At 26.7% G+C, this 24015-nt stretch overlaps 2 protein-coding genes across 2 annotated transcripts in view; both read left to right on the top strand.

Moving 5' to 3' along the window:
* LOC113368484 overlaps positions 1-24015 on the top strand; it is a 58842-nt gene that overhangs the window by 2492 nt on the left and 32335 nt on the right. The gene's annotated exons all lie outside the window — the stretch shown is intronic.
* LOC113368483 lies at positions 6898-22748 on the top strand. Its single transcript, XM_026610032.1, has 12 exons — positions 6898-7002; positions 7068-7232; positions 10250-10460; positions 12858-12969; positions 13028-13194; positions 13255-13328; positions 15875-16020; positions 16084-16194; positions 16261-16395; positions 19230-19324; positions 20526-20676; positions 22548-22748. The coding sequence occupies exons 2-12, from the start codon at positions 7091-7093 to the stop codon at positions 22587-22589; spliced, it is 1386 nt and encodes a 461-aa protein (XP_026465817.1). The 5' UTR covers positions 6898-7002; positions 7068-7090; the 3' UTR covers positions 22590-22748.

The raw sequence follows: 24015 nt of genomic DNA, 5'->3' as shown, positions 1-24015 counted from the left end.
AGAGGTGTTAAAATATTGAATCGAGATACATATATATTCTTATATTTTTTTCTTGATGTATTGGTTATTGATTATTATTCTTAATTTATTATTATTAATTTTTATTCCGTTATTTGATAATTTTAATTGATATATTTTGATTATTTTTTGCTTTATAGGAATTGCTGCCGAGCTGGTCGGTGCAGGTTTAGTCGATGGCAAAGATATCGTAGTAATGGCTGCAAATTTGCAGAAATTAATCGAACAAAGGGATAAAATGAAGACAGTCACCTTCCAATTGGTAATTAAAAAAAATACTATATACTTTTGAATAAAAACCATTTGAACCGATCGTCAGCGAAATTCGTTAGCAAAAATCGTGTCGTTTTTTAGGTTTTTATATTATTATTCAAAATTTTTATTAACAAACTATCAAGTGTTTTACCATTTTACAATCCTGACTAAATGCGCCAAATTTTAATAAAACTTGCCAAGATGCTTTACTACATTTTTTTTAAATGAGAGCCACTCAAAGTTCAACAGTATAGTACAACAAAAAGTCTTTATTTTTGAAAACTTGAGGCAATTGTCATAGAAACGTTATTCACGTTTACGGTTATGGTTTCTAAGATTAAATAAATAAAATTATTAAAAAATAACCACAATCACTTAAAAATGTTCATAATTTCACCAAAGGTCTAGGTTGCGTTTAAAAGCTCATAAAATTTACAAACTGCACGGGATGTATATTTTTTCTAATATTTTTTATAATAGTTAGTCAATACCTATCGCCCTGTTTTGGCTTGACGTTGAGTTCTGGGGATACCCTAAATATTATATTTATATTTTCAACTTTCCAAAAGAGAAATTTTATTTCGCTGGTAAATCCGATTTGTTAATTTCATATTTCAAGACATTCTGAATCGCTTGACACCCAAATTAGACTACATTATATTAACTCTTTTCTTTATATAAATTTTTACTACTTTTTTTCTAAATTTGCTGGTCAGTAGAGTTCCTTTTCTCTAACATGAGGATTAACTTTTTTTTAAATTTTGCCGATTTCTATAGTTATTTTTCTCTCTAATCTAGTCATTAGAGTTTTTTTTAATATAAAATGATTTTTGTAATTAATTTGTTAATTTGCTCTTTTTATCTAAAATGATCTTTGTTCGTCAGTAGAGTTCTTCCTAATTATAAATGATTTTTGTAAATAATTTGTGAATTTTCTCTTTTTTTATCAAAAAATATATTGGCTCGTCAGTAGAGTTCTTTTTAATTTTAAATGATTATTTTGTAAATAATTTGAACATTTGCACTTTATTTACCTAAAATGATATTTGCTCGTCAGTAGAGTTTTTTTTAATTTTAAATGCTTTTTGTAAATAATTCGTGAATTGGCTTTTTTTTTAACTAAAATGATATTTGCTCGTCAGCAGAGTTCTTTTTTTAATCTAAAATGACATTTGCAAATAACTCGTGAATTTGCTCGTCAGTATAGTTCTTTCTAATTTCAAATGATTATTTTGTAAATAATTCGAAAATTTTCTCTCATGTTTATCTAAAATGATATTTGCTCGTCAGTAGAGTCCTTTTTATTTAAAACGACATACGCAAATATTTTCAGAATTTGCTCGTCAGTAGAGTTCATTTCTAATTTTAAATGATTTTTGTAAATAATTTGTGACTTTGCTATTTTTTTATCTAAAATGATATTTGCTCGTCAGTATAGTTCTTTTTAATTTTAAATGATTTTTGTAAATAACTTGTGAATTTGCTCGTCAGTAGAGTTCTTTTTTAATTTTTAATGATTTCTGTAAATAATTCGGAAATTTACTCTTTTAATCTGAAATGATATTCGCTCGTCAGTAGAGCCCTTTTTATCTAAAATAACATTTGCAAATAACTTGTGAATTTGCTCGTCAGTAGAGTCCTTTTTAATTTTAAATGATTTTTGTAAATAATTTGTGACTTTGCTCTTTTTTTATCTAAAATGGTACTTGGTCGTCAGTAGAGTCCTTTTTAATTTTAAATGATTTTTGTAAATAATTTGTGGATTTGCTAATTTTTTTATCTAAAATGATATTTGCTCGTCAGTAGAGTTCTTTTCACCTTAAAAGACATTTGCAAATATTTCCAGAATTTGCTCGTCAGTAGAGTTTATTTTTAATTTTAAATGATTTTTGTAAATAATTTGTGAAATTGCTAATTTTTTATCTGAAACGATCTTTGCTTGTCAGTAGAGTTCTTTTAAATTTTAAATGATCTTTGTAAATAATTTGTGGATTTTCTCTCTTTTTTTATCTAAAATGATATTTGCTCATCAGTAGAGTTCTTTTTTTAATCTAAAATAACATTTGCAAATAACTTGTGAAATTGCTCATCAGTAAGGTTTTTACTAATTTCAAATATTTTTGTAAATAATTTGCGAATTTGCTCATCAGTAGAGTTCTTTTTTTAATTTAAAATTACATTTGCTCGTCAGTAGAGTTCTTTTGTTTAAACAAAAAATAATATTGCTATACTAATTTACAAACAAAGATTTCCACACCGACAATATGCAGAATGTCTGTGAAAACTTCAATTTTATATCGAAAACAGTATACTAGTATACCAATTTCCATAACGAGATTTCATCACACGTACCATGTAAAATGTCTTAAGAAATTACATATTTGTATGGAATTTAGTATGGCTCACACTTTTTAGAGTCAAGTGGAAAAAAGATAAATATAAATAGATCGCAATTTTTATTAACTTGATTTTGTATACGTATAGGGGTGAGTTAATGCAACTTGCCTTAAGGCAAAATGCCACTTACAACTAGCATATTGATTTTTTAAATTTTTTAAACAAAAAATAATAATGCTGTACTAGTTTCCAAACAAAGATTTCCACACCAACACTATGCAGAACGTCTGTGAAAACTTTTGTTTTTGTATCGAAACCAGTACAGTATACTAATTTCCATAACGAGATTTCATCACACGTACCATGTAAAATGTCTGAAGAAATTACGTATTTGTATGGAATTCAGTATAATTCACACTTTTTAGAGCCAAGTGGAAAAAAAATAAATATAAATAGATCGCAATTCTTATTGTTTAAGTTGATTATGTATTAACTTGCCTTAAGGCAAAATGCCACTCACAACTAGTATATTGAATTTTTTTTATTTTTTTGAATTTTTTTTTTCAGAATTCAGAACTTAGCAGCGGTGAAGTGGCAGACGACAAGGCACTAATCGGCTTCGCCCAAATTTCCATTACGGACTGAATTAGTTTACATTGTTAAATAAAATAAATAATAATAATAATCGCTCTAGCATATAGAAATCATCATCCCCTTAAAACCTAATTGAATTAGGCCAATTATTACATAATAATAATTATAATTATAATCGACGTTCCAGAAGCAGTCAAGTCACACACACACATTTTTAATTAAACCATTTTATATAATAATTATTATTAGAAGTTAAATACACGTTTTTAACCATGAAGAAGTTATGTTTGGTAAGTTGTTTTTGTTTTTTTTGACTAATTTTTTTTTGGTTAGTAAAATTGTGCATTTTTTTATTTAAATGAAGATAAATCGAGTTGAATTTAGGATTGTCAAAGGTACTAGGTAAGATTGTTTTCGAAATATCGAAGGTCATCAAAGAGAATATATATTTAAGGGTGGTTTTTAATATGGACACATTCGAATTTCTTTGCTCCCAAGGTCTCAAATGCTTCCAAAGTAATAAAAGAAAATTCTGTAAAAGTTTTAGCTCTTAATATTAAAATTTTAGCTAAAACTTTCAGAGGTTTTTTCTATTTTTTTCAAGTATTTGAGCCCCTGGGAGCAAATAAATTCCATAATATCCATATTAAGGACCACCCTTAAATATATATGTCTATTATCTATGTATATAAATATGTTTAAATTTTAAAATTAATCATAAATCAGTCCGGAACTGTTTAAAAAGTCTTCGATTTCATATTTATTATATATATTTATAGGCAAAAATTTACATTTTAATTATAAGAGTCTTCTAATTTTTTTGTTCCATTAACTTCAGCGAACTTAATTTTATTTTATTTTAACTGTTTACATTTTTTTTTAGTAGTTTCATCATTCATCTTGTATTATGTGTAAATTATTGTTGCAAAAATATAAATTTGTTTTAATTTAATTTGTGTTATATTCTTTTTTTTTTGAAACAGGCTAAAAAGTTAAGGGTAAATTCCTTTAAGAAAAATGAGAAGAGTTAGGAAACTTATTTAGTAAAAATTGGTGCTTTAATCTAGTTGTTACAGGTTGGTGTGTATTTATTAAATTTATTTGTAATATATATATATATATATATATATATATATATATATAAATAAAAATATAATCAAGTGTTTGTAGAAATAAAATCCAATTTAAGTCCATTTTGTAATACATGCAATAGAAGATTAAAAATTTGGGTTTTATTTCTTGTATGATTTTATTATTTTACAGCCAACTAGTAGTTCTAGTAATGTTAAAGTTATAGTAAAATGAAAATGTTTGCATTTCTAGACGTTTTGAAGGTTTCTCCAACATTTTTAAGAGGCATACCTCAGAAAAAATGGATGTGTGTGTGTGTTTTGCATGTTCGCATTTTTTCGTCCACGTTTTCATGCGCACGGATCAACCGATTTGAATGGTTCAAAAAACATTCGATCCCTATTGATAGGGAAATGTGCTGATTAGTTTTTGGCAAAGGCAAGTCCAGCCGTTACGGAGATACGGAGCAAAGAGTGCAGAAAATACAAATCGAGTTTTTCAGAGAACGGAGTATCCGATTTGAATGATCCAAAAAAGCATTCAGTTTGTAATGACGGGGAAAAGTGGTTATTAGTTTTTGGCAAAGGTAGGCCCAGCGGTTTCGGAGATACAGAGCTAAATGTTAAAAAAATGGCGGTTTTTAAGAGAACTAAGCGTCCGATTTTAATGATTCAAAGAACTTTCTGCTTGTTTCAACAAAATAATTGCTTTTGGAAAAAGAAATTTTTTGTTTCTAATTTTTTTTTCAAAAAATATTTTTGTAATTTTGGATTAAAAATTCAAAAAATCACCCAGTCTAAGCACAGTCTAAGCGCCACTCTGGTACAAATGTTTACCCAAGTGCGTTTAGACTGTTTATGTACATGAGCACTTTTTCAGTAATTTTGTGAAAATTTTTAAAAAATGTGAAAATGCCGCCAAGCTAAGCACAGTATAAGTAGAAATGTCGCACATAATTATTTGCAAATGCGTTTAGACTGTGACTATGCGGGAGTACTTTTTCAATTTTGTGTAAATTAGGCAACTTTCAAATTTTTTTGAAATTGAATTCGAGATAAAATGACGATTGTTAATGTTGTGGAGATAAATTGATTTATGATTTACATTTGATTTGCTCAGATATAACAAGATAGCAAAAATAATGAAAGTTACACAGTATTTGTAATAATATATTTGAAAACGTTGAAAATTTCTCGAAATTTTAAATTTCATTACGATACGGCAAGTTCCAGCAATTTGCCTTAAGGCACGATGCCATTCATTACTAGTTTACATTTTTCTGTTGTAGAAATATTTCCCGATGCGCACAAACAGTACATTGTCGATAAATGGTTGGCATAAAGAGCAATTTTGCAAAAAAATAGAGAATGAATATTAAAATCTAAAAATACAACAGTTTTTGATAGGAAACTATAGGTACCATACAGCTGCAAAATTTTCTACTATCTAAATTTTTTTTTCAATATCAGTCAATTCACATGCTACATAACAATATAATTTAAAAATGAATCAACGGATTTTGCTTCGTAATTAAAAAATAAAATGTTCGGTAATAATATATAAAAATCTTGAAACTTTAAATGGGTCAATTTAATTTAAATAGAATCAGTTTCATATTAAGTATTAAGGGACATTTATATGTCGAGTGCTTTGCAGTGGGTAAACTATTTATATATTTTCTGTAAGCTGCTCTTTACACTTATGCACCACATTTGCAATCAGTTAGTTATTTTTTGTACTAAACATTTTATACTAGAAATATTTTTGTGGCACGTTTTCCGGGCCAGCCAATTTATATATATATATATATATATATATATATATATATATATATATATATATACACACACATATACATATACATATACATATACATTCAATAATAAAAAGAATTTAACGAAGAAAAATATCTGTAATAATAATAATTCCAACAGAACACAAAAAATCAAATAATACATAATTAAAAAATAAATAAAATAGAATAAATTGAATAAATAAAAACTTTGAGAGATTTTTTTTTTTTTTTTAAATTTCAATAAGTATTATAACTGTTAAATTATTAACATCTAGTAATATTGTTAAATAAACTTTAAGAGATACCATTTCGTTAATTTTAAATTAAAATAACTACAAAATATTTTTCATTTAAATTTTCACATTCATTAAGTCAATTGTTTATTTATCTATGAAGTCAATGTTACAGTTATAAACTAAAATCTATTCCCCAGAGGGCACTTACATCTGCTCCATTGACAGTTCAAAACAACTTTACTCCGTTCACCTAGGTTCCTATCTTCACAATTGTCTATGGTCTATCATAGTTTACCTTATGGCAACGATCGCAAGAAATCGTTCATTTCGTCCCTGCTTTCGGTAGGGATCAGAACAAAGGCGTGCCGACCCGGCGCCAAACGTACCGGGTCAACTTGTTCGAGTCTCGAAGAAAACGAGGAACGGTTTTAGTGTTACAGTTAGTGGTAATTGTAAAGTGAGTGATAAGTGATTGTGGTGTATATATATATATATATATATATATATATATATATATATATATATGCAACTTTGGAAATACAAATGGAGTGTTATTTATGTTCTATACGTTTGTTATTTGCGTTTAATTATCAAGGTTTTAATCCGATGTCAAAATTGCAAATGTCATTTTGACGTAAAATCAAAATCGGACTTGTGAAATTTGAAATAGTTTTTTTTAAGAAAAGAATTTAGAAGGTAAGCAGTAATTTATTTTATAATTACTTTATATTATTTTTATTATTAATTACAATTTATTTAAGGTTTTTGTTAAACATCGGATTGCATGATGGACGCCAAAGAAGATACAATCGCTTCCATCTTGTCTCAAAAGTCCATTCCGTTTTTTTACAAATGCAGAAATGCTGATTTAATTCTGACAAGCTCTAAAGATCTGGGAGATGATCTAAAGATGAGAGATGTTTACAGTAAGTAATAATAAGTTATGTAATTGAACGTCCTGAAGAGCTCTTTGAATTTTTGTTCTTGGAAGTATTCTTTCAACTTGATATTTCGTTTAGAAATTATTTAAATATCTCGGAATTTTGTGAGAAAAGTTTGTGATTTTAGTATCTGACATCATAGTAAAGGTGTTAGTGTATAACATGCTCAAATTGTACACGTTTGTGCAAACTGTTAGTCCTGAGGAGCTCCTTAAAATTAAAATTTTGTATGTACAGTATTATTTTAACCTAGTGCATTGTTTAGATATTATCTAAATATCTTGAAATTTTGTGAGAAAAGTTTGTGATTTTTGGATTTGACATCATTGTAGAGGTATTAGGGTATAACATACGCAAATTGTACACGTTTTGTGCAAACTGTTTATCCTGAGGAGCTCTTTAAACTTTTACTTTTGCATGTACAGTATTGTTTTAACCTGGTGCATTGTTTAGATATTGTCGAAATATTTCGGGATTTTGTCAGAAAAGTTTTGTGATATTAGTATTCGACATAATAGTAAAGATGTTAGTGTATAACATACTCAAATTGTACACGTTTTGTGCAAACTGTTAGTCCTGAGGAGCTCCTTGAAGTTTTGATTTTGTATGTACAGTATTATTTTAACCTAGTGCATTGTTTAGATATTATCTAAATATCTTGAAATTTTGTTAGAAAAGTTTGTAATTTTAGTATTTGACATCATTGTACGTGTGTCAATGTACAATATGTTCAAATTGTTTTGTGCAAACTGTTTGTCCTGAGGAGCTCCTTGAAATTTTAATTTGTATGTATAGTATGTTTTAACCTGGTGCATTGTTTAGATATTATTTAAATATTTCGGAATTTTGTGTGAAAAGTTTGTAATTTAAACATTTGTCATCATAGTACGTGTGTTAGTGTACAATATACTCAAATTGTACACGTTTTGTGCAAACTGTTAGTCCTGAGGGCTCTTTAAGATTTTAATTTTATATCAATGATATTGTTTTATCCCGGTACATTGTTTAGAGATTTGTAATTTTAGTTTTATTAGTAATTTTTTTTTTTTAAACATAAATTTATATATATAGTCCCTTGTGACATAGTCATATAGACTTACTCATGCTAACTAAATAAAGCACGAAGCTTTACTAGAAAAAATATAATAACAAAAAATTCATATTAAATCAAAATAAATACATAAACTATGTAATAACAATGAAATTCTATCTATATACAAAAAATGCAGGGGAGGGATAATGATACTTTGAAATAAATTTATCGCAATCCATTAATTACATTTTAATTCATATATACCATTTACATAATTAATTAACTACATTTCTATTAATGATGCGAAATGGTTGTGTATTACATTTGTTAATGTTTTTAATGTCCATAATAGTAAATATTACTAAAATTTGTTAAATCCAACTTGTATTCGTCTTGGAAATTGTTAAATACTTACTAAGTCTCAGGATTGTATAAAGTAATAGTTTTACTTTGTGTTTTGTATCTTATTTTATATCAATACTAATTTCTAATTTAAACCAAACGATTTTTACTTATTGTTTTGTTTAAAAAATTCTTGCAGTTTTTATTTTATAACTTTTTGTCTGGTTAAAATAGAATATTCTTTCTCAACTGAATAAATCTGAATAAATCGTAACAAGGATTTTTTTCAAAACCAAGTAAATTATTAATTTTACTTTACATTTTGTAATTTGAAATCCAATAATTAATTAACCGAATAAACGATTATTAGTCAGTTTTTTTGTTTGAACATTTTTGCAGAAAAGTGTGAAACATTCTCTCAGTTCTATTCTTTTAACTTTTTATCTGGTTAAAATAGAATATTCTCTCTTTTTTCCAAATAAATCTTGATAAAATTTACAAATAAATTGCATAATTACAATTTATATAAAATCATGCATATAGAATTTCTTACTTATAACATTGCTCTAACTTGGTACGTTGCTTAAAGATTGTCTAAATATCTTAAAATTTTGTGAGAAAAGTTTGTTATTTTCGTATTTGTTATCATAGTACATGTGTTAGTGTATAACATACTCAAATTGTACACGTTTTATGCAAACTGTTTGTCCTGAGGAGCCCCTTGAAATTTTAGCTTCATATTTATAACATTGTTTCATCCTTGTACTTTGTTCAAAGATTGTTTAAATATCTTAAATTTTTGTAAAAAAAAGTTGTCTATTTTAGTATTTGACTTCATAGTACGAGTGTCAAGGTACAGCATACTCAAATTATACATGTTTGCAAACTGTTAGTCCTGAGGAGCTCCTTAAAATTTGTATGTACAGTATTGTTTTGAAGTGTGTCAACTTTTCTAAAGTGCATATCGTTACTAAATCAGTCATATCTTCCAAACCATTGATTAATATGAATGGTGTATATGGGAAATTTGTTCAGAACTAAATAATCTACAATTTTTTCTAACAACAACATGCCCTAGAGCAACTCGGTATACATTGAAATCACTTTTGAAATAGACTTAATGCTATTGAAAATACCCAGAAGTGTGTCAACTTTTCTAAAGTGCATATCGTTACTAAATCAGTCATATCTTCCAAACCATTCGATTAATATGAATGGTGTATATGGGAAATTTGTTCAAAACTAAATAATCTACAAAATTTTCTAACAACAAAACAACCTAGAGCAACTCGGTATACTCTGAAATCGATTTTGAAATAAACTTAATGCTATTAAGTGTGACAACTTTTCTAAAGTGCATATCGTTACTAAATCAGTCATATCTTCCAAACCATTCGATCAATATGAATGGTGTATATGGGAAATTTGTTCAAAACTAAATATTCTACAATTTTTTCTTGCAACCCAAACCGTAGAGCAACTCGGTATACTTTGAAATCGATTTTGAAATAAACTGAACGCTATCGAAAACTGTGAAGTGTTAGTGTACAACATATTCAAATTGCACACGTTTTGTGCAAACTGTTTGTCCTGAGGAGCTCCTTAAAATTCTAATTATCATTTTTAGATTTGGCCAACCTCTGCCTGGAAAATCCCTTAACTTTGTGCGCCCAAAGGATAATTTCTCGATGTTTCGACCTAATGGTGACCCATTGTGATCACAAGGAGCACCACTACATATCAGGACCCACCAAGAATTTTCGATTAATCGATTTAGTGAAAACAGCTTGCGATAGGGTTGTCAATGTCAGGAGGGAAGACCAGGGGATGAGCGACAGGTAATAATTAGGGTTTGTCGGTTTTCAAAAACCGGTTTTTTGGCGAAAATTATGGAATTCGAAAACCGTTTTTTTAGTGAAAAAAGTCGGTTTTCACTGTATAAATGGAAAATGACAAATATAGCCAAATATAAAAGATAGATGAAAGCGTTTTGATTCTTGAAATCATATCGATTCAATAGCATTTGATATCTTATCAGTCTGCAATGGTTCCCAGAAAGGTTTTGTATATATTAATTTAGATTTTTATACCAGTGTATATATTAATTTAAATCAGTGTGACTTATTCTTGAAGAAGTAACTTCCTCTACTCAAACTTAAAAAAAGAGTTTTAAACCCTAGAAGCCACAAATTAAAGAACAAAATACCTAAAATTATAATATCTGACATTAAAAACAATTAAGCATAATTTGGTCACAAGTATGAGAGTAATTTCTATTTCAGGAAATTTTGTGAGTAAACAAAGGACACGTCTAAGTAGCAATTCGATAGACGTTCTCAGTTTTTTAAAATCATATTTTATTAAACAAAAAACAATTAGAATGTTTAAAATTAATTAAAGTTGCACGGAACAGACAATACCCGAGTTTAGCTTAATTGTTTTTAAAACTAATATTGATATTAACAAGTGGGTATCAACATATGTGCCCATAATTATGAAAGTGGTCTAAGTCATATATTTATTGTTTCAAGATATTTTTCGAATTGCATTTGAATAAATTAAAAAATATTTTTACATTATGCGACATTTTAATTTTTAATTTTATTAGTCTTAATTAATGGAAATGTATTATGAATATGGAATTTTGTGTGAATTTCATACGATAATATTGTTTTTGAAGTTTGAATTTACTTAGACCATTTTCAAAATTAACTGAATGTCCTATAAATGACTTAAAGCAATAAAGAATTTTGAGTTTTATTTGAAACAATAATTTTATTGAAATAATTCGTGAGCATTTATTAATTATTTTCAAACGGTAATCCATTTTTATCCAAACTGAATTATATGGTTAGATAAACCTGAATGAAATTGTCGTTATTATTAAAATTTGATTATCATTTATTTTATTATGTAGTTCAGAAACGCGTCAAAGAAGGCCACGTGCCATTTTCAAGATCTTTATATAATTTCTTTAAATTTTTGATTTAGACCACCTTCATAATTAACACTAAATGAATTCCATATAATGTTGAAATTACAACCACTATCTAATGGTTCATTTTTGAGAATTTCGTAAAAATTACATTGAATACATTTAGTATGAAATAACTGATAAACTCATTTTTTTTAAATTTTGACTTAGACCACTTTCATAATTATGGGCACAATTTTTTAATTTTTTTTTAATTTAATGATTTTTTATTTAAAAATGCATTATTTTTATTTATTCGAAAACTTTCCTTTCACTATCATAAAAATATTTTTATTATTATATATGAAAATAATGCATGAATAACGAATAATTATTTTCAAAGTTATTTAATCAAGATAAACTATTATTTTTTAGTTCTATTAATTAAAATTAAAATAATTTTGTTTACTATATATAAAAACGAACAATAAATAAATTGAGTCAAATACTGCTCTAAATTACACTAAATTTGCGGATAAATTACAGAATGTTCGAGCAAAAATGTATTTTCTATATAAAATTTGGAAACTGGTTAAAACCGGTTTTTTAGTAAAATTAAAATTCGAAAACCGGTTTTCTGGAATGTTGGTTTTTGTATAAACCGTAAGTAATAATAATAATAATAATAATAATAATTGATTTAAATGATTCAAGAAACTTTCTGCTTGTTTCAACAAAAAAATTGCTTTTGGAAAAAGAAATTTTTGTTTCTAATTTTTTTTTTCGAAAAATATTTTTGTAATTTTGGATTAAAAATTCAAAAAATCACCCAGGCTAAGCACAGTCTAAGCGCCACTCTGGTACAAATGTTTACCCAAGTGCGTTTAGACTGTTTCTGTACTGGAGCACATTTCCAATTTTGTGAAAACTATTGAAAAATGTGAAAATGCCGCCAAGCTAAGCACAGTATAAGTGAAAATGTTGCACAGAATAATTTGCAAATGCGTTTAGACTGTGACTATACGGGAGCACTTTTGCAATTTTGTGTAAATATTAGGCAACTATTTTTTTAGAATGAAATTGAATTCGAAATGAAATGACGATTGTTAATGTCCTGGGGATAAATTGATTTATGATTTGATTTACTCAGATATAACAATAAGATAGCTAGAATAATGAAAGTTACAGTATTTGTAATAATATATTTGAAAACGTTTGAAATTTCTTGAATATTTCATTACGGTACGGGAAGTTCCAGCAATTTGACTTAAGGCACGATGCCATACACCACTAGTTAGTATTTTATTAGTATTTTTTTTAGATTTATGATTTGTTTATGCAACCTCATCTGGAAGACGATCTTGCCTTGTCCAAAGGCTTTGGAGAACTTTTTGCGAATCGGAGGCGTTTTTACAATTCTGGACGTCATTGAGGTAAGAGAAGATTTTAAAGAAAACTAAACAAATTTTGTTACATAATTTTTTTCCCTAGAAAATTCCAAATCCTTATCGCAAACCTTGGCTAGGAATGCTGGTAGATTTTTGTTACGACAATGCTGGAAGAAGCGATTTTGCAATTTCTGCTCATGTTCAGGTTTTGGCTTGGAGGGGCAAAAATGCCAGGAAGGGGATTTTTGAACTTTTGGCCAAATTATACAGGTGAAAACTAGATATATGAATTTGAAGCTCTGAACCTTACATATATATATATTTCAAAAGGGATGAAGAAAATTCAGAAGGAAAACTGTCTGCTGATCATCTTAATTTGAAAAGATGCGACATCAAGGACAAAGGTCAGTTAGTATTAAATCTTATTAAATTTTGAGAGAAAAGTTTGCAATTTTAGTATTTGACATCATAGTAAAGATGTTAGTGTATAACATACTCAAATTGTACACGTTTTGTGCAAACTGTTTGTCCTGAGGAGCTTCTTAAAATTTCAATTTTGTATGTATAGTATTGTTTTAACCTGGTGCGTTCTTTGGATATTATCTATATATCTTGAAGTTTTGTAAGAAAAGTTTGTAATTTTAGCATTTGGTACCATTGTACGTGTGCCAAGTTACAATATGTTCAAATTGTATACGTTTTGTGCAAACTGTTTGTCCTGAGGAACTCCTTGAAGTTTTAATTTTGTATGTATAGTATTGTTTTAATCTGATGCATTGTTTAGATATTGTGTAAATATCTCGGAATTTTATGAGAAAAGTTGGCAATTTTAGTATTTGACAGTATAGTGATGGTATTAGTGTATAACATAGTCAAATTGTACACGTTTTGTGCAAACTGTTTGTCCTGAGGAGCTCCTTGAAGTTTTAATTTTGTATGTATAGTATTGTTTTATCCCGGTACTTTGTTTAGATATTGTGTAAATATCTCGTGATGTTGTGAGAAAAGTTTGGAATTTTAGTATTTGACATCATAGTACGTGTGTATATACAAATTGTGTAGATTTTTAAAAAATAAATCTTTTAGAATATTTACAAAAAAACTAGCTTCGAAATTTGAACTATGTTCATACAAGTACGCTTATAAAAAAAATATCGGAAAAAGACTTACATTTTCATTATTATACGTATTTTTATACTTATAAGTATTTCTCATAATTTTTGATTAAGAAATTTCGAAAAGTTTTAATTGCCAATAACTTTGGGTAAAAGTATTTGGTTCATTGATATTTTTTGTGCCTAAAAAATTAGGCTTATTAATATTATTCTGTTTAGATTTTTTGTAAATTTGAAGTTAGTTAAAGGTGAGACTAACGGTGTTTACATCTGTTTTATTTTTTTCCAAAAAAGTTTGCGTCGGGTCATATAAAACTGTTTATACAGAATTTTACTCAATTTTATCTAGTTTCGGCTAAGTTAAATAAAGAAGAGTGCACGGAACAAAATTTTAATGTTATTTTCAAAAATGTAAAAAAGCGTCCTAAACTTCCATATATTGTTCCATATATTAGGGACTAGTTCACTCTAGTTTTATTTTTTTACAAAATTGTTCGTATCGGGGTATATAAAACAGTTTATACAGAATTTAATAAATTTTGTATACAGTTTATACAGAATTTAGTTAATTTTATCTAGTTTCTGTTGAGCTAAATAAAAAAGAGTGCACGGAACAAAATTTTGATGTTATGTTCAAAAATCTAAAAAAAGTGTCCCGAATCCCCACATATTACTCAATATATTAAGAACGAGTTCACACTAGTTTTATTTTTTTCCCATATAATGCTCAGTACATTAAAGAGGAGTTCACACTAATTTTATTTTTTTACCAGAAAATTTGTATAGGGGAATATAAAACTGTTAATACACATCTTTTATAAATTTCATCTAGTTTCTGCTAAGCTAAATAAAAAAGAGTGCAGGAACAAAATTTTTATGTTATTTAAACAATCGTAAAAAAGTGCTCCATTAAATATTGGTTCTGCTAAAATATTTGATTTAAATAATATTCACTTCTTAAATGTTTTTGCAAAAAATCTTTTTTGAAATATTGTTTTTCAATATGTTTTTTGAATGCAAAAAATGTGAAATGGCCAAATACTTTTATTTTTCATTATATAATATTAATTTTACGAACAAAATACACGTTTAGTAAGGTTCTTCTAAGTAACTTTTCTTCAAGCACGCTGATTTTTAACGAGCTCCTCAGGACGCACCGTTTGTATTTCAAACATGCAAACTGAATATGCAATTTTAACACAAGTTTTTAAATGTAAAAATATGAAATAGCTAAATTTTTTTATTTTAATATTAATTTTACGAACAAAGTACTCGTTTAGTAAATCTCTGCTTCTTTAAGCATTGTGGTTTTTAAGGAGCTCTTCAGGGCCCACCGTTTGTATTACAAACATGCAAATTAAATATGATATTTTTCAGGAAGTTTTTTAAATGTGTAAAATATGAAATTGGCAAATATTTTATGGAGTTTTTTAAAATATAAATTGGCCAAATACTTCCATTTTTTATGTTAAATGTTAATTTTACGAACATAGTACACGTTTAGTAAAGTTCTTGTAAGTAGCTTCTCTTCAAGCGTAATGATTTTTAATGAGCTCTTCAGGACACACCGTTTGTATTACAAACATGTAAATTTAATATGATATTTTTACATGAGTTGTTTAAATGTAAAAAATATAAAATGGCCAATTACTTTCATTTTTCATTATGTAATATTAATTTTACGAACAAAGTACACGTTTGGTAAAGTTTTGCTCTTTTAAGCATTTTGATTTTAACGAGCTCTTCAGGACGCGCCGTTTGCATTACAAGCTTGAAATTCACGTATATTATACCTAAACATATTATCAATCTATTATTATTATTTTTTTTTAAAGAAATTCAAACTGTCACCACCTATGTGGAACCTTTGATCGAACGCTGCAAGATGTCGCCAGGTGATATCACACAGATTGTGGAATGCGGAGAAATAGATGTTTTACCATTTACTAATTTACCTTTTAAAAATTGCATTCGAGCAAAGGTAAAACAACAAACCAGAATAACAAATCTACCAAATTTTAATAATTCATTTCTATTTTTTTAGGTCCATGCCATGTTACGAGTCTTAGACTGTTGCGATGATAAAGTCCATGAAGACATTGTTAATAGATATGGAGTCGATGGTGGAAAATCTAGTTTGGACATCCATGATAAAGTATAATAATAAATTTAATAATTCACATGGTTTCTCAATTGGTAATGCTAAATTTGTTCCCATTAGATCACCCTGTTGTCTGCCAAAAATTTCGAATTGTCCTTCAAAAAGCAACTGATGAACATCCCTGATGGTACAGAACTTTCTCCACATGGTCTTAATATGATGCAAACTTTGGAAATGAGACGACACGAAGAAAAGGTATTAATAAAGCATAGTTTTTTGAAGTAAAACTTTTTAGGCGCGACTAGGGCGTAAGTCCGTACACATGCAACGGAAGATAAGAGTTGAGTGCCAATGATTCGTCATTCGCTCTCGATGATATCATTTCTATACGGGTCGATTGTGATTAGACGTCGTGTATGTGAATAGAGATCTGTCGTTGTATGCGTACCGATATCAACAAGGAAATCGACATAGATAGATAAATAAACATTTTAAAGTTACATCGTAGTACAAATCTTGATTTAATGAAAAATGCCTGAATCAGAAGAATATTTTACCATGTTCCTTGAAAATAATAAAACAAATTAAAAGTTTGTTTCGTGTACTAAACGTAATTTTATTGATTAGAAATTATTTCTATATTGTTCGTAGTTTCTATAAATCTTTGAAGTTATTAAAATTCTTTTATTTTCTTTTTGAGCTCTTTTATTTTTCATTAATACACTGTCCTAACTATGTAAAATTTGCACATGACACTCTTTAATATGTCTACTATGCGTACAAATTGTAAAACAGATGACTATTTTACAATTTTTTGAGTTAAATAATGCTTTTCCAAAATGTGCATTCGCCTCATTACTAATTTACCTAGTATACTTTATTTGTGTACAAGTAGAGTTCTTTTATTTTTTATTAATACACCGTTCGTGCAAAATCTATGAAATTTGCACATGACATTCTTGAATATGTCTACTATGCGTACAAATACTGAAACTGATGACCTTTATACAATTTTTGAGTTAAATAATGTTTTTCCAAAACCTGCACTCGCCTCATGACTAATTTACATAGTGCACTGTATTTATTGTACAAGTAGAGTTGTTTTATTTTTTATTAATACACTGTTTGTGCAAAACCTATGAAATTTGCACATGACATTCTTGAATATGTCTACTATGCGTAAAAATTGTAAAACTGATGACTTTTTCACAATTTTTTGAGTTAAATAATGTTTTTCCAAAACCTGCACTCGCCTCATTACAAATTTACATAGTATACTTTATTTGTGTACAAGTAGAATTCTTTTATTTTTTATTAATACACCGTTTGTGCAAAACCTATGAAATTTGCACATGACATTCTTGAATATGTCTACTATGAGTACAAATACTGAAACTGATGACCTTTATACAATTTTTAGAGATAAAATTTTTTTTTCAAAACCTGCACTCGCCTCGACTAATTTACATAGTGCACTGTATTTGTTGTACAAGTAGAGTTGTTTTATTTTTTATTAATACACCGTTTGTGCAAAACTTATGAAATTTGCACATGACACTCTTGAATAGGTCTACTACGCGTACAAATTGTAAAACTGATGACTATTTTACAATTTTTTGAGTTAAATAATGTTTTTCCAAAACCTGCACTCGCCTCATTATTAATTTACATAGTATACTTTATTTGTGTAAAAGTAGAGTTCTTTTATTTTTTATTAATACACCGTTTGTGCAAAACCAATGAAATTTGCACATGACATTCTTGAATATGTCTACTATGCGTACAAATTGTAAAACTGATGACTATTTCACAATTTTTTGAAATAAGTAATATTTTTTAGGCAAGTTCTTCAAACACAATTGTTACATGATGAGTGAATTTGCAAAAACAATATTTGTTTAAGTTTTGTTTAACATAATCAACTATGTGAACTAATATTATAGAATTTATTAATCAGCAATTACTTCATTTCTCTAATAAAGGTCCAAGTCCTTTATTGTCCTTATTACAATGACAAACCGATCATGTCATATTTGAAGTATGACTTTAATTAAATAATTATTTTTAAATATTACACTAATTTTTAGTGCTTTTATAAATATATAATTTATAATTTATCATTATATAAATGTGTATAATGATTGACGACACTAATAAATGTGTGAATCACGAGTGTTACCATATTGCTAATGAAAATTATTCTAAATTGTTATATGATGCATTTATTTTTATTTAAATGCCATCTTGTACAGTAGCAAATAAGTTTTACTTCAATCGCGTGAGAACCTTACGCGCACTCTTTTTTTATATAAATTGACTATAAAATGATAGTGAGTGTATTTTTCTTGTCACAGGATTTTTTTTGGTATATATTTGGTCTTAAGTTATCTTTATTAGTGCATTGTTTTGTTATTAAAAATTTTGATTTATAAATAGTCTTATATGTTATATTCGTTTTGATACATTTTCGTGACGACTATATTCAGTCAATTGGTTAAAAAAAATGATCATAATGATGTTATAAGCAAGTAGCCAAATATGGACCTTAGGACATTTTTTTTACATTTTATTAAATAACATTAAAATTTTGTTCCGGGCACTTTTTTATTTAATTTTAGCGGAAACTAGATAAAAGTTACTAAAATTCTGTATAAACTGTTTTATATGCCCCGGTGCAATTTTTTTTATTGAAAAAATAAAACCAGAGTGAACTTGTCCTTAATGTATATATAAGGATTTGGGACACTTTTTTACATTTTTTGAAATACCTTTAAATTTTTGTTCCCGACAATCTTTTTTACTTAGCTTAGCAGAAACTAGATAAAATTTTCTAAAAATGTGTATTAACAGTTTTATATGCCCCGATACAAACATTTTTTGTGAAAAAATGTAACTATTGTAAATTATTCTGGAGCGTATTAAACAATATATATGGGGTTTCGGGACACTTCTTTATATGTTTTAATATGTCATTAAAATTTTGTTCAGGGCACTCTTTTCTATTTAGCTCAACAAAATCAAGATAAAATATACTAAACCACCATTAAGTTAAAATGCAACTTACACCTAGTTTTTCTATTCTTTTTTAGGAGGAAAAAATGTCCAGGGACATCATAGAAATGTACAGACTCTCCAAGTTACCAAAAGCCCTCGAAGCATTTGCAACCCTAAAACATGCCGACAGGTAAATCTACACAATTTAATAATAATAATTTTATTATTATTATTATCTTATTATTTCTATTATTTAAATTTGGAGCTTTTATATATACTTAGATATAGAAATTTTGCATAATTCTATATTGAAATGCGGACTTTAGTGTTTTGGTCACTTGCATTATAAAAATTTAAAACATTTTTTAAGTTTTGTTTAAATAACTTTTAATTTTGTTCTCAGACATTATAATTTGCTGACATTAGTGAAAACTAGATAAAATTTACTAAAATATAGTAAGAACTTGTGTATATACTTAGATATCTAAATTTTGCTTAATTTTATATTGAAATGCGGACTATAGTATTTTGGTAATTAGTAATATATATATATATATGGATTTGGGTAATTTTTTTACTTTTCTACAAATAACTTTTGATTTTTTTCTCGGACATCATAATGTGTTGATATTAGTGAAAACTAGATAAAATTTACTAACATTTAGCAAAAACTTGTGTATATACTTAGATATCTAAATTTTGCATAATTTTATATTGAAATGCGGACTATAGTATTTTAGTAATTAGTAATATATATATATGGATTTGGGTAATTTTTTTACTTTTCTACAAATAACTTTTGATTTTTTTCTCGGACATCATGAAGTGTTGATATTAGTGAAAACTAGATAAAATTTATACTATACTTAGATATACAGTATATACAGTATTTTGGTAATTGGGTAATATTATGGATTAAGATCGTTTTTTTCCTATACTTTTCTACAAAGTACTTTTAATTTTTATTTTCGATATAATACATTTTAGTGACAATTTTATTTATATTATTTATTAATTTTATTTTTATTATTATTTGCTTTTATTTCATATTAAATCATCACACTACGGATATCATTTTAATGTAAATTCTATCCCTTTTTTTTATTTATGATTTATTGGCTTTATAAACTAGTACATTAGCCATATACTAAATTACATAATATCTACACTATCTCTTAAAGTCTAGTCTTACGTATATATCATTGTTTTATGTATATTTCATTTATAGTTTCATATTATCAAATTCTATCCTTTGCACTCTCATTTATTTAAATTTATGTTATTATTTCTCAATATTGCTAGATGTTAATTATTTAACAGTTGTAATAATTATTGAAATTAAAAAAAAATTATTTCAAAAATATATTAACCATATATCAATTATTTTTTAGGACTGCAAATCGTCTGTCTCTGCTGCAGGAAAAACAGAAGCAAATCGACTGTTTGATGGAATCGAGACCAGTACAAATTCCTGGTGAAGATTTTGCTCAGGATGCACCAGAAACTTTCCATTTGACGGTTGATACGAATATTGCTGTTACTGTAAGTTTAATATATTATATTTGAGTCTTTTAGGAAGCCATTTAGGAAGTTAGAATTTTATGTTTTTAGTTTTTATATTCAAAAAATTGGCTTAAAAGAGTTGGGTGCTCCAAACAAATTTTTCGTGTTTCAAGTATTTTTTTTACAAAAAGTTTGTATCGGGGTTTACAAAATGGTATATGCAGAATTTTAGTAAATTTTATCTAGTTTCTGCTAAGCTTAATAAAAAAGAGTGTCCAGAATAAAATTTTAGTGTTATTTGAAAAAATTTTAAAAAGTGTCTTGAATCCATATAATACGTTCCAGAGTATTTCGCAATAGTTTCAGTTTTTCACAAAAATTTTCGTATAGGGGTATATAAAACAGTTTATACAGAATTTTAGTAAATTTGACAGTTGATACGAATATTGCTGTTACTGTAAGTTTAATATATTATATTTGAGTCTTTTAGGAAGTCATTTAGAGGTTAGAGTTTTGGGTTTTTAGGTTTTATATGTAAAGAATTGGCTTAAAAGAGCTGAGTGTTTGAACCAATAAGTTTGTGTTTCAAGTATTTTTTTTACAAAAAGTTTGTATCGGGGTTTACAAAATGGTATATGCAGAATTTTAGTAAATTTTATCTGCTGAGGTAAATGAAAAATAGTACACGGAACAAAATTTTAATGTTTTTTAAAAATATCTACAAACGTTCTAGAGTAATTTACAATAGTTTCATTTCTTCACAAAAATTTTTGTATAGGGGTATGTGAAGCAATTTGTACAGAATTTTAGTAAATTTTATTTAGTTTCTGCTGGGATAAATAAAACATAGTGCCCCGAACAAAATTTTAATGTTGTTTGAAAAACTCTGAGAAAGTCTTCCGAATCCCCATATATTGTTTAATGCATTAAAGACTAGTTTACCTAATTTTATTTTTGCCTAAATAAAATTGTATCGGGGTATATAAAACAGTTTATACAGTATTTTAATAAATTTTATCTAGTTTTTGCTAAGCTAAATAATAAAGAGTGCTCGGAATAAAATTGCAATGTTATTTAAAATATCTAAAATCCGAAATTCCCATATATTGCTCGATACATTTTAAGGTCGAATTCACACTAATTTTATTTTTTTACAAGAAAGTTTGCATCACGGCATATAAAACAGTTTATACAGAAATTTAGTAAATATTATCTAGTTTGTGATAAGCTCAATAAAAAAGAGTACACGGAACAAAATTTTAATGTAATTTAAACAAACGTAAAAAATTGACACCAATCCATATATCGTATATATTCAAAAATCATAACGGCGATTCAAACTAGTTTTGTTTGAAATTTTTGTATCACACTACAAAAAGCAATGTATACAGAAAATTAATAAATTTTATCTAGTTTCTGATAAGCTAAATAAAAAAGAGTGCCCCGGACAAAATTTTAATGTAATTTAAACAAATGTAAAAAATTGACTGCAATCCCCTTATATTGCTCAATACATAAAGGACTAATTCTTGAAGCTAATTCAATTTAGTTGGATTTTAATACATTGGGATAAATTTATTTAAATTATTAGATTATATAATAATAAATTATATTGAATTATTATCTTGTACTATAATAATAACCTTTGCTTTTAATTAAAAATAATAATTATTGTTTTTTAAATTATTTGAATTTATTTTCAATAGCTCAATTTTTTTAATGCTAATTATTATACAATATTTTTCATCATACTTGTGGATTTTTAAATAAATAATTTTTATGACTAAAGCAATGATTTTCCAAATATATCCCTAGAAAAAAATAATTTAAATTATTAGAAAACAATGTCTATTAAAATTATCATTTAACAACAAAATAAATTAATTTATGTATTTTTTTCTCAATTTTAGGCTGTGTACGATCAGCACATCAAGATTATCCGAGATGTTTGAAATTTGCCGGAATTTACTTAATATTTTATACACATATTTAATATAAAATTATTTTATATACTTAAATAATTCATTCCAAAATTCTGTTTTAATCCTTTTTTTGTTACAAATGACATCATCTAAAGAATCCATCACAACTTTGCACGCAAGTATAAACAAAATAAGACAATTTAATTAAACTTATTATATATAATAATTATATTAAACTATTATATAAACAACATACTAATCTAATACATGTATAAATATTTTTCTTAATTTTTAACCATGTTTTTTATTACATAAATCCATTTTTCTGCCTTTAACATACGTACAAACGTGTGTCAGGAATTTCAAAATCAAACAATTTCATTCGACTTATAAAGCGATGTGGGAGAGAGATGCCGCATGTGGATTTTCATACATTTTGTTCAAGTGGGAAAGAGATGCCGTGATGAATGACGCCGATACCTGTCCGGTGAATACGAAACATTCAAACAGGTTGTTGGAGGAGCATGGAGTGTGAGAGAAGGAGATTACAGGTGAGATAAATAAGATTTAATAAGAATTTAATATGAATTGATATATAAAGGTATTTTATAAATAAATGAATCAAATAAAAGTTAAAAATAATAATAATAATAATAATAAAAATATCAAATGAAAGTTAAAAATAAAAGAGCAAGCTCATGTGATAATATATCTATATCTATCATACAGTATTATTTTTTATGAAAAAAGGGTAATTCTAACAAATTTAAAACATTGATATAAAATTGAAAAAAATAGTTAAATCTTCTTTTTTAGTTTGCCAGTAAGTACAGGTTTCATTTTACTCTATTAATTTATAAAATTAATAGATTGGAAAATTTGCATTTGTCTTGGATTTTGATATAATTGGATTAGTCTTGGATGTTGGATTTTATTGCTTAGCTTTTATTTCATACTTGGATTTTGATATAATTAGTTGTTTTGGTATTTGGATTTGTTGGTAGTTGGATTATTAAATAATTAGATTTTAATATTTTACTTTCTATAAGCAATTATTTTTTTAAATAATTTTGAACTACTTTTGATTTCAACATAGCTAGATTTTAGGAACTTTGATTTCGATATTTTTAGATTTGTATAAATTTGTGTTTATAATTAACTATCTAGGTTGAATTATTAGGCGAAATTTGCTTTCTAAAAAATATTTTAAATATTTAGTTTTGGATTTTGACATAATTCGGTTTAGGTAGGTGAGACGACTTGGATTTTCATTTTTTAGCTTTTTTAAGCATTTATCTGGATTTCAGGAACTTCTATTTTTTATATATATGTGTCTTCTATTTTTTGATATGTTTAGATTTCCAAAATTGTTTATCAAGCTGGTAGATTTTGATACATTGGCTTATATATGCACTAAAATGTTGAAATGTTAAATGCTTAAAGTTTTTGGATTTTT

Source organism: Ctenocephalides felis, unplaced genomic scaffold, assembly GCF_003426905.1.
Source record: "Ctenocephalides felis isolate EL2017-DRISC unplaced genomic scaffold, ASM342690v1 CF-g0.4_SCAFFOLD_01170, whole genome shotgun sequence".
NCBI lineage: Eukaryota > Metazoa > Arthropoda > Insecta > Siphonaptera > Pulicidae > Ctenocephalides > Ctenocephalides felis.
This window is presented reverse-complemented; position numbering and strand designations above follow the sequence as displayed.

Excerpts from the sequence above, each read along its gene's own strand:
- LOC113368483 (XM_026610032.1), top strand. The coding sequence starts at position 7,091 with ATGATGGACGCCAAAGAAGATACAATCGCTTCCATCTTGTCTCAAAAG. Across the intron at positions 12,970-13,027 it reads CAATTCTGGACGTCATTGAG|AAAATTCCAAATCCTTATCG; the intron begins GTAAGAGAAGAT and ends TTTTTTCCCTAG. Across the intron at positions 16,396-19,229 it reads TGAGACGACACGAAGAAAAG|GAGGAAAAAATGTCCAGGGA; the intron begins GTATTAATAAAG and ends ATTCTTTTTTAG.